The sequence below is a fragment of the Eurosta solidaginis genome, chromosome 2 (assembly GCF_040869045.1).
Source record: "Eurosta solidaginis isolate ZX-2024a chromosome 2, ASM4086904v1, whole genome shotgun sequence".
In the NCBI taxonomy this organism is placed as follows: domain Eukaryota; kingdom Metazoa; phylum Arthropoda; class Insecta; order Diptera; family Tephritidae; genus Eurosta; species Eurosta solidaginis.
The window spans coordinates 258,200,935-258,217,648 of NC_090320.1; the positions used below are offsets into that span (position 1 = coordinate 258,200,935).

Below are 16,714 nucleotides of genomic sequence, written 5' to 3' on the forward strand. Positions count from 1 at the left end.
AGAGAAGCTCGGCCTTAGATCTCTTCGGAGGTTATCGCGCCTTACATTAATTTTTATTTTATATATTACTGCTTCAGCACCTTGTTCTACTTGTTGGTCGGCCTGTTCATACCATCGTGTCCCTGATGGCCGTTAGTCCATCCAGACAAAACCTTCTTTTTGGCTCCCAGATTGTTTACAGCTCTAATGCATTCATCCACTAATTTAATAATAATTATTTGATACTACAAGGCATGTAAGGTTTCCTGGCTGTCTGACAAAAAAAAAGCATAGGGGACAATATTGCCTTTTCAATTAATTTATGTCCAGTATACCATTTTGTTTTGCCATAGAGTCGAATGCAGACGAAGCAAGCTGTTGTTAGTTTTTTAAGGTAATATCCACATGAGGATTTTGTACAATGTAACCCATAGGTATTTTGCTTCTCGTTCCCATATAGACGAAGCTCCTTAGAGTGTCAAATTCATAGATATCCATCAAAAGCAACATGGACACATATGCGCAACTCTAATGCATTTTTTTTTTTTTTTTTTTTTTGCAGATAAACAGTTTCATATTACATTTCATAAATCACAACACCTTTACTTCAAATGTTCTAAAATATAATTTATTTCCAGTTTGTTATAATTTTTTCTTAATTTATTTCATACCTTTTCAAAAACTTCAGTGCTTTATTTTTTCACGCAAAGATCACCTTTTAAATTTTTGGTTTATGAATTTAATTATTTTAAACATATCTTATAATGAATTTATTGCATGCTTTATTGAAAATAGTTTTTTGCTCATATGCTTACATATTTCGCTTCATATTTCATTTAACATAAGTATTCATATATGTATGCATTCATAAACTCTAGTTAAAGGAAATTATTGTATTATAGATTTTTATGGTATGTTTTTCATGTAAATAGCTAGTTGTTTTTTCTTGCCTTGCATTCCTAGCCCCTTTACCAAATCCTAAACAGTATGTAAAACTATCAGTTAGATTCAGTGCCAACTAATTCTTTTTTTTTAAAACTACTTAACTAAATAACAAAAATTTGCCCGAAATGTTAAAACCCAGAACAAAAGAAGAAATTTGATTATTATTGACAATTTTATTGGTGGAAAGTAACTAACTTCTAGTTAACTGCAAAAAGTCAGCTATTGGTTAGTTTTTAAGTTATGCAAGTTGCCATATCAAGCAGTATAACTTTGAAATTGAAAAATTAACGTATGTATTTGAAGTGATGCATCGCAAATTCGTATAACAGTAACAGGGAGAGTATGTTCCCAACCCCTTTCAAAAAAGGCATCGAAGTTTTCAAACAATTTTTTTTTTTTTTCGAAAAAACTGAATCATATTTCACCAGAGGAATTTCTTCTCAAAACAATCAAATTTTTCTAAAACCGGAAAAAAAACATATTTTACATGCACGGCAATTTCCCTCATTATTATAGAAAGTCATATAATAAATTTGCAAAAAATACCTCAAATTCTTATCTTTTGAGGAAGTATTTTTCAACAATTTTTGTTGTTGTATCGGCCTACTGATTTGTAAGATCGCGAGTTTGAATCGAGCTCAAGGCCTAATAATAATTATTGTATCATTATTATTGTTATGATATATTTTTCTTAATTTAAAAAATTTTAAATTAGAATAGAAGAAAGAAAAAATTTAGACAACTGCCAAAGCTCGTTGCATAGATCCATTTCGGGGACTGCTAAATTCCTTCATCGGCAGCGTTTAGGCGCCGCTGCTATAAGCATTCAGTTATCACAGCGGTTGTTTGTTTGTCTTCATTATTTCGACTTCTATTCGGTTCTTGCCAATGGAAGTATTTTTTCGTGCTTATTTCATATTCGGCACATTGGTAGTGACGACCTCTATTGCTTAAACGTATTTTGCTTACGTGTGACAAATAAAAATTTGGAGCCAAATCGTAACATCCATGATCGCATAACTGGCCACGAAACACATGATTTTCGGATTATGACATACGTGAGCGTACTACTTCGATCGTAAGTTTGGTTGGCAACATACGTGACGAGTGACTGAACGTACACGTTCCGTTCCACTTTCATTCGAACACAAACTGGCTATCGTATACACACAAAATTTATTGAAAATGTAAGAAAATTGTTAAAATAGATGAATAAATAAAATATAATAAAAAATTTCAAAGGTGTATTTCAAACAAGCTTATTCCAAACCAACAGGAAATATTGGCGGCATTTGTGGCGAGACACCGGCTTTGGTATCGGCTTGCTTCAAATGTAACTTCTCCAGAAAGTAATTAAAAGCTTATTAAGTTAATCGAAATCTGTTCAAAAAACTGCAATAATTTTTTTTATAAAGAAATAATACATAATTGGTATGCTTACGCTTTGTTCGATAAGTCCAAAGGGTTACTGGTCTCTCTTAACCGCCTTCAGACTATCTCTTCAAACAAAGAAATAAAATTGGATCCATCGCAGTTATTTACTTCAACTTTTATATTTTTGGCAACCAATTTGATAGTTCAAAATCTACTGTAAGCTAAAAATACAATTCAACCTAATGTGGAACGTAAAATTTAAGAATTTAAAATAAATTACGCTCCGTTTGCTATCGTATGTTATAATCCCATTTTGTTTATACGTTTGACGTATCACGTAATTTTCTTTCGTATGGTTGCCGATCCGTGATCATATTGTAACGAATTTACTGAAATTCCGCTTATTCCAAATCTTCTGCTAATGTTCGAATCACTAAACTGTTGAATAAATAACTCCAATATTGAATAATGCAAAAATGGTCTTTATTAGACTACTTGAAAATAATACTTATACTTCGCAACTGATAGCTTGCTTAAATCAAACTGATTACTGATTCTCAGCTTTACCTCCTTTTATAATCTGTGATTTCTCGTTCGCATACTTCTAGGCGCTTCTATTTCTAGAATTTACTAGCAGCTATAAAATTACCAGCTATAACGTAACTACAAATTACCAGCTATAACGTAACTACAGATGCACGTTATAGCTTCCCATATGCGCGTGTATATGTGAGTGTTACTTGCACAAATTATTGCTTCCTTTTGGGAGCATCTCAGATAAGATATATGCATGTGTTTGTGCATCTCTCTCCGCTGCGTGTACGTACATATGTGTAGACATAATGATTGATTCGTTTATTTAGATACAAATGACTGCCTACTTTATTGTTGTTGTGGCTTCATTTACTTAGCATCAGACTAGTGAAGTGAGTATCTCTTAGTGTCACTAATATTCGTCACAATATGTTACGATTCGTGCCCTGGCTTAGGAGTACAATGACAAACTACATATAGTACAAGCATTCCAAATCGTTATTTTTTGCCGTATTTCGAATTGCAAATTTTTTTTTTTTTTAATGCCAATATATCTTAAATAAATCACAACTTACCGTGCCAATTAGGAAGAACTTAAAATTTATATCAGCTTGATAAAAAGAGCTAAAAAATAATATATACATATATAGAAAAAAATTTAAATTCAAAAATAACCAAAAACCATGTTTACAGCCGTAAAAGTTGGCTTTTTTACCATTATTTTCTTAGTGCAAAGTTAATTAAAAATCCACTATTTCGGCTCGACGAGTCGAATTTTATTTAACTTTGCACTAAGCAAATAATGGTCTAAAACCAATTTCTACTGCTGTAAACCACATAATTGATCCGCTATATTTTATTTAACAAAAGCCATGTTTTTATTCCTGAAAAATACAGAAGGTTCAATTCAAAAAATAGAACGATTTCACACAGAAACTTAATCGAATCACGATTTTGTTTAATCAAATAATTAAGTTTTCCTTTTCATTAAGCGAACATTTATCAGCAACCCAAAAAACTATTACGCTTTTACAAAAAATAGTGAAATGCAGCCGTTTCCCCCTTAACCATTAAGGCAATCAAAATAAAATACATGCGCAACTACTTATAGATGTTGCACCTAAACAAATTTGTGCCTATTTTTGGAAGCGCCATATTATCTTTTTCTGCAAATGTAGCGAAAATAAATTATGTAATTTTTTTGATGTTTTTCTATTTTTTTTTTTTAATTATTGAAAATAATTTATTTTCATTGTGATTTGTTACATTGATAATAAAATCCGACCCATTAGGCAAAACCTACTAAATTTTTGACTCCATTAGGCATTCAATAAAGCAATAATGATATAATTAGCAATTCGTATTTTGTATGCGATATTGAGTTCAATATGTGCTCTAATGTAGAAAACTTGACTAATTATTTCATTAACCCTCTGTGTGAAATAGGTATAAGCTTTTCAAACGTTATCTCATTGAGAGGCCAAATGACTAATTTTAGTAAACAAAAAAATTTCTTAAAATTAAGTTACGGCCAGACTATATATGACGCCGTGTCACTTCGCGTCACAGTCACTCACACCCACAGTCACCACTATATAATACAAAACATTTCATAGAGGTGTTCAGGTTTTATGTCCGTCATTAAAGTGAATGCATGAAATTTTGGTTCAAACGAGAAAAAATTACTCCTTGTGTTATACATAATTTGCCCCCTGAAGTATGATAATTTCGTGAGCGTGTTGCTACATGTGATCGAATCCCATTACACGAAAAGGTTGAAGGATGAAGGAACAGATGCAGGAAATCCGCGTATCGCTGTATTGGAGAAAGATTATGACTATCAAATTTGTTTGTTAGTCCACCCTGGGATAATCCATTCTTATATATTTTAGTTGTAGTGAATATTTTTTTAACTACAGTATATGTATCACAACACGCACAAAGGCTTAGCTATATAGAATTAGCCTTAGATTTGGTCCAGGACCCTATCGAATTTTAAAAGGATTATCTTCTTGACATTGTTGTATTGTTAACATTTCTTAGGTTTTCTAAATTTTTTTTTTTTTATTAAGTATTAATTTTTATATTTTTCTACTTTTTATCTATTCTTTTTTTTTTTTATAGTTAAATAAACATACAATTACAACTACACAAAACAATTAACTTATAAATTCTTTAAAAAACAAACAAACATACTGCTTAGTACATGAATTAAAAAAAAAAGATCAGAGTGCTTAAAAATATAAACAAACTTTGATATCTTATAATTAATGATAAAGCTATTTTAAAATTAGCTTGAGTGTTGTGAAAGTCAAAAAACAATATCAAATTCAAAAATGGTATTTGAATATTGCATAGGCTTTCGTACCTTCAAGAAAATTTAAAAAAAAAAAACAAACATTATTTTTTTTTTTTTTTTTTTTTTGAACAAATCAAAACCACCTTTACCCACAAAATAATTTTGGCATGTTCTTAGTTTCTTCGTCGTTGTTTCTGCCCAGAACTAAGTACAATACCGGTAAAGGTGCCTGAATAAGAAATGGGCAGACGTTTTTTGTAAACAATTCACGCACAAAGATGGTAAAATAAAGGCCCGAACGACATCTGATGAAAATGAGCACAATCAATTTTTTTTTTACATTTTGCTAAACGAACCACACAGCACTTTTTTGCATATATTCAGCAAATTTCGTTAAACTTTACATACACCAGCGGACAAAATGTGAAGCACGCTTGCAGCGAGAGACCTCGGTTACCAGTTTACGCTAATATGTGGAAGAAAAAAGATAAACATTTTAATTTACAGGCAACCTCCGTGGTGTATGTAATTTATGAACACAAATTGCTGAATTTCGTTTGGCAACCTAAATATATAGTATTTTTTTTATATAACAATATAATGCGTGGGTACCTAAATAAGCGCAATAGTATTGCAAAATCAGCGTATCACAATTATTTCATTTGAGACTTTCAACCAATAATGCCTCAGGGCACATGCGGGCGAAACGTAGTCAACACACACCTTATACCAAAAAAACACGCTGGATTTTCAAACAAGCAATTTAAAGCAAAACAGATATTCCAAGTAAGATGCATAAAAAAAATCTGTAAATTGGGTAAGTTCAAATATTTTAGTTGAATTTCGTGTATCATTGTGTGCTGCTTGTTTAAGTCTTTTTCTCTATCAAACTAAGAATGCAAAAACAAAAAAAAAAAAAAAATCATGATGAACGCTCAGGTTTTGTATAACATATACATACATCTTCATATATATTATTTTCCATCAATTTCTTGCCAAAACTCATCACTCGCCGCAATTAAAATATTAAACAAAAAGCAAATATTTGAAAGAACAAAATTAAATTTCACCACGCTACGTCTACCATTGGGAAAGCATAGAAATGATTTGCTTTCGTGTTGAAAAAAAAAAAAAATAAACATCTAATAATTTTTTTTCTTTGTGTAGTTACGCACATTCTTCATAGCTAGCACTCGTTACCAATTCTTTTTACATTTTCATACAAATAAACACTCAGACATACACAACTCATGCCAATGTTAATAATTTTTCACAAAAACAGGAACTCTCTTACAACTTTCTTGTATGCTTTTTCTTCGAATTTCATTTTCTTTCGTCCGATTCCAAAGTGTAACTTTTCGGTTTAAATAAGTATTAAGAAAGCTCAAACACTAATATTCTACAAATTTTATAAATAAGAAAAAAAGGCTTAGCAACCTTTAAAGCTTAAACTTACTCTTGACTCTGCCTTCAAGAACGAAACAGCTTATCTTTAGAATCTTACTTAGAGCTATAAGCTCTCCTTTAGAGCTTTTTTTACGAGGACATATGCCTAAAAATAAGAATGAGCAGTCAGCAGAAAATAAGACAGCTTTCCATAAGAACCTTACCTTATTAGAGCTAACTATTTTCTCCATATGCATATAAATTTACAACCAGCAATCCATATCCTTAGGTAAGAGCTTTTATATACAAATCAGTAAAAAACGCAAATTAAAAAGCTTAGTGAGTTTTGAAGATTATTTTTACTTCCGAGTCTACATTCAAGCATTAAGCCTGAACTTTTGCTAGAAAATTAGACAGTTTTGCTTAACAAGCCTTTCTAAGGCTTTACAAGCTTTACTTTTTCATAAGAATCACCAAGAAAATATGCTTAAAAAATTACAATCAGCAATCCGCCTCCTACTTTTACCTCCAAATCCATAAGAAAAGTTTAAAAGATCAATATTAAGTAAAAAGGCTTAGCGAGCTTTAAAGCTTAAATTACTTTTGATTACTTTCTACAATTTTGGGTAGAAAATAAAAGCCTTTCTTAAGAAGCTTATCTACGGCTTCAAGTGCTGTTTAGAGTTTTTTTTTCGAGTAAATATGCACACAAACTTTTTAGAAGATTCAAGTGCCCAGGCTTCACTGGTTAAAAGATTCAAGCTACCTAACTTCCAGTTATGCTTCAAAAAGAAAATTTTCAGCTTTGTGGAATAGAACATAAACCGTGAGGTTTTAAAACTTAGGCCCTTCTTCAAATTAAAATAAAAAATATCATAAAAAATTATTGTGGAATATCAGATAAACAAAATTTACTAACTGAAAAGCTTGGCTCAAAAAAATTTATCGAAAAATCTCAAGAGCTTAGAAGCAAAATTTCAACAAAATTTCAGTTGCAAGTATCAGTGCCTTGAAACTTTTCTGAGAGACTTAACAATTTACCACATCTTGATATGCTGCATGTTTTAAATCATTTATTTATAGCAAGTGTGCTATGTACTTCAATATTCTTAAATATATCATCCCAGAAAGCTGTTTCCCAATTAGAGCTCCAAATTTTCAGAAAATGTAAAGACTTTTTTATTTATTTTCAAAGCGTTAGCTTTGGAAAAATGAAAAACTCAAGCTTTAGATTTGGACTGTTTCGAATGCTTTCTAAACTTCACTAGAAAGCTTAAAGCTCCATTCAAACTCTTTGTTTTGAAGCGTTTTTCATTCACTCAAAAACCGTTTATATATTTATTTATAGCAAGAGTGCTATCGATTCCAATAATATTCAATATATGCGTCTTCCCAGTAAGCTATTTCAATAGAAAAATCTTCAAAAAATGAAAGGACTTAATGGAAAAATTTGCAATTTAGCCTTACACTTACGCTTTTTCGAATGCTTCCCGAGCTTAATTAGAAAGCTTAAAGCTCCATCGGAATCTTTTGATTATTTATTTTTTAATTGTTTTTTAGCCATCAAAAACCGTTTCACCAAATTTTTTTTAATCACCTTATGCAAACCGATCCTGTGCTAAAATATATCCATACCATATACCATTCTACTCCTTTGTACTAACATCCTCATATACATATGTATACCATACTTGCATACCTATGTATAATCTATCCAATTGCTTATGTATGTATGTATACATGTGTGTTGTATGTGTATTGCTATTATCCTTTAGATGTTGCATTTGGGTGTATGGATGAGTGCTTGTGTGTGTGTATATTTCATGTGCGTTTACTCCCCTCCATCGATAGAAAGAAGCAAACCATTAGTTGAAATCGCTTTAAAGTAGGCTAGGAAAAATTTTATATAATTGATAAACTGGATATCCCCATGCTTTAGGTTTCTAGAAAGTACACAAACGAAATGTTTTTAGACTTAAATAATGGAACAATAAAAAGATTATTGTAGCATCAAGTTCATATAATTGTATATCTTAAATTGGTTTTTAACTTAATATTGGCGAAATAGAATCCCAACTATGTTTAACATTTGGAAAGTGGTTTTTAGTAGATAAGAAATATTTCAGTAGCTCATAACATTAAAACTGCAAAACAATGTTTAATATAATTTTTATTTTACTATTTAAATAGCTCATATTATTTATTTTAGTTATTTATATATTTATTTATCTATTTTTTATTCATGATGTACGCTTTTCTCATTAATCATATATGCATATAATTTATATTGTGCCCATAATTATTGTTTACTAGTTTGAATTCATGCACTATTTTAATAATATAATATGACTTTATTTTTTTTTAATCATATGCTTAAAAAATTTGTATCAAGAACAAAACTATTCTTCTTCAATTTAAAAAATTTTAATAAATTTTCACCACTTATTCATACTAAATATTGAAATTCATACATAACTTCCAATGGATACATACATATTTGTGGTGGAGAGTGTAACTCATATGTTATATACATACATATATACATTCTCTATACTTATGTATGCTATATATGCACCCATTTAACATCTGAAAAGCAACAGCAATCATATTCTTCATTATACATTCAATACATCGGCATACGTATGTATGTATGTAACTGCATTTGTATGTCTGTTTGTATATGTATGTGTATGTATCTACATAATTGTGTATATGTGTTTGGTAAATGGATCATATTTTAGCCAATAAGGAACGGTCAATACTCCACCAAAATTAATTATAGAAATTATTCGTTTGCAGAGTTCAATATGGTAGCTTGCCGGATAACTGATGCTCGTAATATTGCAACAAATAATCATCATTTACATCAACATTCACAACAACATCAACAACAATCATTACAGCAGCAGCAACCACTACAACAACAAATACAACATACGCATCAACAACTTCAACATAATATGCATAGCCATAGTACGGGCTCAATTTCCGTTGGTCAAGTGCCTTTAAAAAAGTGAGTATTGTAAAAGCTTATACAACAATTTAAACAGAACAAATAGTTCTTAGTACAAATTCATACACATGTACACTTGAAATCGATTGAAAACACAGTGAGAAGCAGATTATTTCGCTAATTGGAATAAATCCGATATGAAATTTAAATTCTTCTACCATCAGATTATATGCAAAACTAATCGCCTAAAAGCATGCAGCAAGAAATTAAAAATTAAGTAAAAGGGGGACTTACGTGTGGAGTCTGTGCGGGACTTTGAAATTTAATTCTCAAAAAGAAATTTTTTTAACATATAATTTTTATGAATTTCGAAAACAAGCAATTTAAAAAATCTTATTTACTTTGGAAGTTATAAGATTCCCATAAAAAAAATTTAATAAATAAAAAATAAATGTAAGGCGCGATAACCTCCGAAGAGATTTTAGGCCGAGCCTCTCTTCCAATTTGCGTCATGCTCCTTTTAATTTTGCCTACCAATTGACGGGACGTTACCTACTTGTTTTATGCCGACTCCGAACGGCATCTGCAAGGCAGATGCGTTTTCACTGAGAGCTTTTCATAGCAGAAATACACTAGGAGTGCTTGCCAAACACTGCCGAGGGTTGACCCCGCTTAGAAAAATTTTCGTCTAATTGAAAAAATTTGCTTCTAAAATTTTGATGTTGCTTTGCCCGGGGCGTGAATCCGGGATGTTCGGTGTGGTAGGCGGAGCACGCTACCATCACACCACGGCAGTCGTACGTAATAACTTTCAAAATAAATTAGATATCTTCAATTGATTGTTTTGGAATTACAACAAATATATATATAAATTAAATGTTGTTAATTTTTGTTTTATGGGAAGCCAATAACTTCCAAAATAAATAAAATATTTTCAATTAGTTGCTTTCGAGCTTCATAAAAATTATAGGTTAAAACAAATTTCTTTTTGCGAATTATTATTTTTTTTTTAATTTCTTCAACAACTTCATATGAACACAATAAAAACAAACACTTTCAAGCTATCATTGTCTGTCAAAACAAGATTTCCATATTTGAAATGGATTTTTTCTTTCTCCATATTCGGAAACAGTTTGAGAACTCAAAATATGCCTTTGGAAAATTAAACTATTTTTGAAAAAATGGTAAAAACATAAAAACGCCCACTGAGGTCCCGGAAATCCCCTAGTGCATAAAATGCGTCAAGTTCCACGTTATACCCGTTCCGATATGAATATAAACCAATTAGTATCTTCAAACGAAAGCATACTCTCAGGCGCAGCTAAGGGAGAAGTTCGAAATTTTTACGTGTACAAAGCTGCTTAGTAAAAGTGAAAGAGCACAACGAGTTCTGATATATCAAGAACTACATGGCCAGACTATAAATTAAGTCCAAGTAGTCCACTTAGTAATTTGTGGCGATCTGCAGTGGTCATTATACATTAACCTGGGCCGATTTGTATGGACGAAAGTTAACCTATATCGCGCCATCGATTTTTCGATATGATTTGGGCTCAGGAAAAAAAGTTCCACTACGCATACCCAAAAAAATAATTTTCAAGCCCGGAAAAAAAATTGATTTTTCTAAAAACTGCATTTACCAATTTTGTGTTTGCCAATTGACACGAAAAAAATACATAAAAAATGATTTGGAGCCTTGAAAATTACAAAATGCATAAAAAATCGTAAAAATCGTTGAAATTTTGCAGGGTCAAAAAAAAATTTTTTTTGGGTATGCGTAGTGGAACTTTTTTTTCCTGAGCCCGAGTCTTATCCGAAAATCGATGGCGCGATATCGGTTAATAAATCGACCCAGTCTATTATACATGCATGCGGAAACAAGGGGCATAGTGATCACTGTACAGACGACCTACCAAAGAGACTGCTGAGCACTTTATGTGTAAATACCCGGCTTTAAATTAGAATATGTCTAGGATACTTCGGGAGTCTGTTATTTTTATCCTGGGCAGACTATCGGAAATTGGTACTCCAAATATTCCTGATTATTTAGGTAACTCGAACTGAATGTTGCACATTAATATTATATGCTTAAGGTGTGTACCCGTTGTCGTATGGTTCAACCTCGCGGTGTTAAACAACAAAACGGATCTAATTGCGTAGATCAGTGGCCCAACGAATGTTTCATGATTTCTGACATTTCTTTTTTAACTGCGTTTTGGGACTTTTTTCTTTTAGAACGTTTTAATAATATTTCTCTGCTTGATTCGTGTGACTTGCACATTTGTAGTGTTGGCTATTTTGGCCAAATCTCTCCTTGATATGAATTGGTCTTTCCTAATTAGGGATGGAACATTATTCTCCAACTGGGCATGCTGATCCCTTTGGACGTTCATTTCTTGGCTTGTCCTTCACTAAAGCACCTTCTTCGAGGCGTAGAACCATTCCGCGGGCAGTTTCATAAGATAATATTGTGAGTTTAGTCAACCTTTTTAACTAACTGACTAATTTTTCCCTAATATCATTAACTTTTTTTCTTTGTTGAAAGGTTGACTTCAGAAACATATATTTTAAAAAATATCATATCGTCGCTCACTAGCCAGAAGCATGAATGTGCAAATTTTCCGATTTTGTATTAGAAGCTTCGTTCGATTAGCCTTTAGATTCTTTAGGTTCTACTTAAATCTACAGCTTCCTACCTTACATGGAAACCCCAAGAATATGCAATGCCATTTTCATGAATGTATAATTCAATCACAACAAGTAAGAACGGGACAAGTAGGAACGGGACTTCATACCTTTCATGAATGGGGCTGAACAATAATCTTATCCCGTTCGTAATCTCCGAATAACCGAATGTATAAGATAAGAAATATATAGTGAACAGATCTACATACCTAAACGATTTTTAAGATAAATATAAAATAAAAAACCGGTAGGTACTTTGTGTGAGGATGCAAAGTTTCAGGTTTTTTGTGGGCTGCGTGTAAAAACTGTGACTACGAATCACGTATTTCCACAATATATGACGTAAACGTAACTATTTGATGAAATCTGATGAATTTTGAAGCTTCTAGCCGTAAAAAAGGGGCAAAAAGTACAGTTTATATGGGGTATATGATATATATACCACCGATCTCTATGATTTTTTCAGACAACAATATATGCTAAAATGGGGAAGAAATTGCGCAAAGTTTCTTATCTGAACAATCGGTTGTGTGAGATATACACTATATATACCACCGGTCTCTATGATTTTTTCAGACAACAATATATGCTATATACGTAAGCAATCGGTGAAATTTGAAGCTTATAGCTGTTAGAATGGAGTAGAAATTGCGAAAAGTTTCTTATCTGAACAATCGGTTGTATGAGATATATACTATATATACAACCGATCGCTATCCTTTTTTCAGACAACAATATATGCTATATACGTAAGCATTCGGTGAAATTTGAAGCTTCTAGCTGTTAAGATGGGGCTAAAGTTGCGAAAATATATATATATACTATATATACCACCATATATATACTATATATACCACCGATCTTTATGAGTTTTTCAGACAACAATATATGCTATATACGTAAGCATTCGTTGAAATTTGAAGCCTCTAGCTCTTAAAATAGGGCAGTAATTACGAAAAGTTTCTTATCTGAACAATCGGTTGTGGGGGATATATACTATATATACAACCGATCTCATCAATTTTTCAGGCAACAATATGTGCAATATACGAAATTTTTTGGTGAAGTTTGAAGCGTCAATCTGTTAAATGGAGTAAGATATGACAAAAATCCTCTTTTTCTGAAAAATCGGTTGTATGGAGGATATATGCTATAGTAGTCCGATCCGGCCGGTTCCGACAAATGTCTAATCAGACACCCAAATACATCCGCTCACCAAATTTTATCAAGATATAATTTTTTGATACATTTTTACATTAAAAACTAATATATACTTCTAATTTTGAGGGAGGAAACAACTTTAAAACTCGATTTCCCAACATTTTCAATTTGGCACATTCATGCTTCTGGCAAGCGGGCGAAGATAAAACACCAATTCAAAAACAATTTATTTAAAGTGAACTTTGTCATCACCAAAAAACTAATAGAGACTTCTAAATTTGCAGAACTTTCTGTACCAGTCTTTAGTCGAAATATTATATTCCTACTAATTTCCGTTAAGAAAAAAAACAGTTTTGTTGGTTACAGCAAAAGGGAGGTAAAAGCGTGAAGTTAAATTTCTCACTGTGTACAAACGATCTATAATGCCTATGCATATAACATAACTACATACAAAATTTCACAACCACATCAAACACACACACATAGCTCACACTCACCATTACTTACATAATACTAAATACTTGTTTCGTTAAAATTTTTTCATATACGATAGCTGGAAAATAATAATATTGAAAAATAAAATACTTAAATATTTACAGTTACTCATTAACCATCCCCATTTTCATTGCTAACTAATAAACATTTTTCTCTTTCTTCATTTAACTAATAAAATAATAAAATTCATAAAATATTAACACTGCTTATGAAACACAAAAAAAAAAAATAAATAAACATTGATCGATTTCGTTCATAAAGTAGCAACTCTGAGCATTTTCGTGATTATGAAACCGTTTTTATAGTTCCCGGTCCATCATGTCATAGTCAAAATCGTAAGAGTAAATTTTTTTATTTTAAAAAACAATAAAAAAGTATGTAATTACGTGATATTTGTTTGTTAAAAAAAAAAATTATATATAAGAGTTTTTTATTTCTTTTGTTAGTATTTTTTTTTTGTAAATATAGAAGTTCGCTGTACATGCGTTTATATACATACATACAACTAGTGTTTAATTAAAATTTGCTATGTTTAGAAAAACGGGTTGTTTCATCATTAAATCGTGACGTGCTAAAAAATTTAGTAAAACTTTTATATAATTTCACATTTATTCAGTTCAACAAAACTTGTTTATGAAGGTGTTATTTATTATTACTGAAAAATTTTGCTAAAAGCACTAATTTCTTTCTGTACTATTCGTTTCTTATTAGATATTTTGTTTTTAGTTTTTTTTTATTTGCAGAGCTCCTCAAAAATTTTTATATGGAAGTGCAAATCATAATATATATAAAAAATTACATGTGCACTGAATCTTTTTTAAATTGAAAAAAAAAAAATTTATTTTAAATGATTAAAGAATTTTGATGGTCCCCTTAATGAATAAGTTTTGAATTAAATTTCTTCTCAGCGCTACAATATTTTTAAAAAAACGTTTGGTGTCAATTTGTTAGTGTAAATTTTAATATCATACTGAAGTGCCTTGACTTCATATGAAAGTGCTTTTTCTCTGCACTGTCATATGAATCGGATTTATATGTGAAGGCATATGGGAGTGCGATGATTTTTTTTTTATATTCAAAGTGTGAATTTGTATCTGTGCCTATTGTTCAGGGCAAAACAAAAACAAAAGTGCTATAAGTGTATAAGGGTTGAGCAGCTTTGTTAATTTCAATTTAAAAACATTTTTTTTATATTTTTTATAATTTTTTTTTTTTTTTTTTTTTGTTATATCATTTTTCTTTACGACTCACTCATTTATCGTTTCATATCAAGTTTTATATGCGTTAAAATGAATTAGCAATACACTAACAAATACTTGTAAATATCTTTTTGTCTATTTGGTATGTAATTCAAACTAAATACATTCTATGGATTTTGAAGATCAAAAGGTTTGCATTTAAAATATTTACACTTTATAAGTTACTTGAAACTTTTTCTCATTTAAATGCATGTTTACCTATAATTTCAATGAAATATAATTTAATAGCAAGTTTATTTTTTTAGGCACTTTTTATATAGATATATATATATATATATATATATATATATACTAGGGACTTCGTCCGTGTTATAGCCCTATTGGTTGCAGGAAACCGAAGGAATATAGCAAATCTTCCTAGAAAAACTTAGAAGTTATACCTGAAATGATCAAAATAATCCACAATTGTTAAGAAAATAATTCCAAAATGAACCCAAATAGTTCAATAATTACCCTATCTGTAGTCGTGCGTCGGACCCAAAATGATCTTAATCAAAAATAACTTGGAAGGTATTTTGAAATACTCTTGAAACCATAAGGCCCCAAATAGTCCAAAAAAAAGTCACGAAATGATCATGTGATAGTTTCGAAAGGATCGAAAACAATCCCAAAACGGTACGAAATAATATTGAAATAATTTCGAAAACAATTCCGAACTTAAACAGAGATAACACGAAATTATATGGAGATACAAAATGGTCATGAAACATCCTCCGCGATTTTTTAAGAAAACAACCCAAAAACCGATCCAAAACACTACCCTTTCTCTCCCCCAGCGGGTTAGGGGGGGGGGGGGGGGGGGGGGGGAGGGTGAGAATATACCCGCGGTAGGTATGCCTGTCGTAAGAGGCGACTAAAATACCAAATTCAAGGGGGGGCTGTGTAGCCTTAATGGTGCTGTGGTACCGGAGCGTACCGGATCTGTATCGGGCAAAGGACCATCACATCGATTACACTCCCCAAAGCCTTCGGGGAGCAACCTTATCGCTACAACAACAACAATAACAACTACCCTTTCTCAATCGTGAAATGTCTGAAATAAAATAGAACTTTGAAATAATCCCAAAATGGCCCCAAATCGTTTTGAATTTATGATATTATTCCAAAATCACCCCAAAATGCTCCAAAAATATTCTGTAAAAATATCAGAAATATCCTAAGAACGCTCGCGAAACAACCCGGATAAAAAGTGTTCAAAGGATTCGCAGATAGCCGGATATAAAATGAAAAGAGTCTAGTAGTTATTCTGTAACCATCCTGAAAACGAACTAATTTTCCAAAATTATTTAGACCAAAGTTTATATCAACCATACAATTATTACAATTGGAATATGTGGATACGTGGATATTTCGATTTCGGGATAATCAGGTAAAGCCTCTGTGACTCAATTACATCAGATATTGGCTCACCCACAGCTAACACTCAAAAATAGTTCACATATTATATATATATTTTTTTTTAAGTTGAGACTGTCCTGAAACTTTCAAAAAATAGCTCCGAAGGCAATTCAGTAATTATCCGCAGATAGTTCCGAAATAATTGAAATCATCCTCAAATATCTTGTAATTGTCCTGAATCGATCCAGGAAACAATCCGAATTGATTACGAAAATAGTGTCCATGCCCAAATTATTCCGAAAAAGT

General features: G+C 31.3%; 1 protein-coding gene across 30 annotated transcripts in view; it reads left to right on the top strand.

Moving 5' to 3' along the window:
* tutl (turtle) overlaps window positions 1–16,714 on the top strand; it is a 426,131-nt gene that overhangs the window by 389,523 nt on the left and 19,894 nt on the right. For all 30 annotated transcript variants that reach the window (XM_067767671.1, XM_067767669.1, XM_067767687.1 and 27 more), the window contains one exon: window positions 9,317–9,530. In XM_067767671.1, the coding sequence (XP_067623772.1) occupies window positions 9,317–9,530 (214 nt within the window). The remainder of the gene's footprint in view (window positions 1–9,316; window positions 9,531–16,714) is intronic.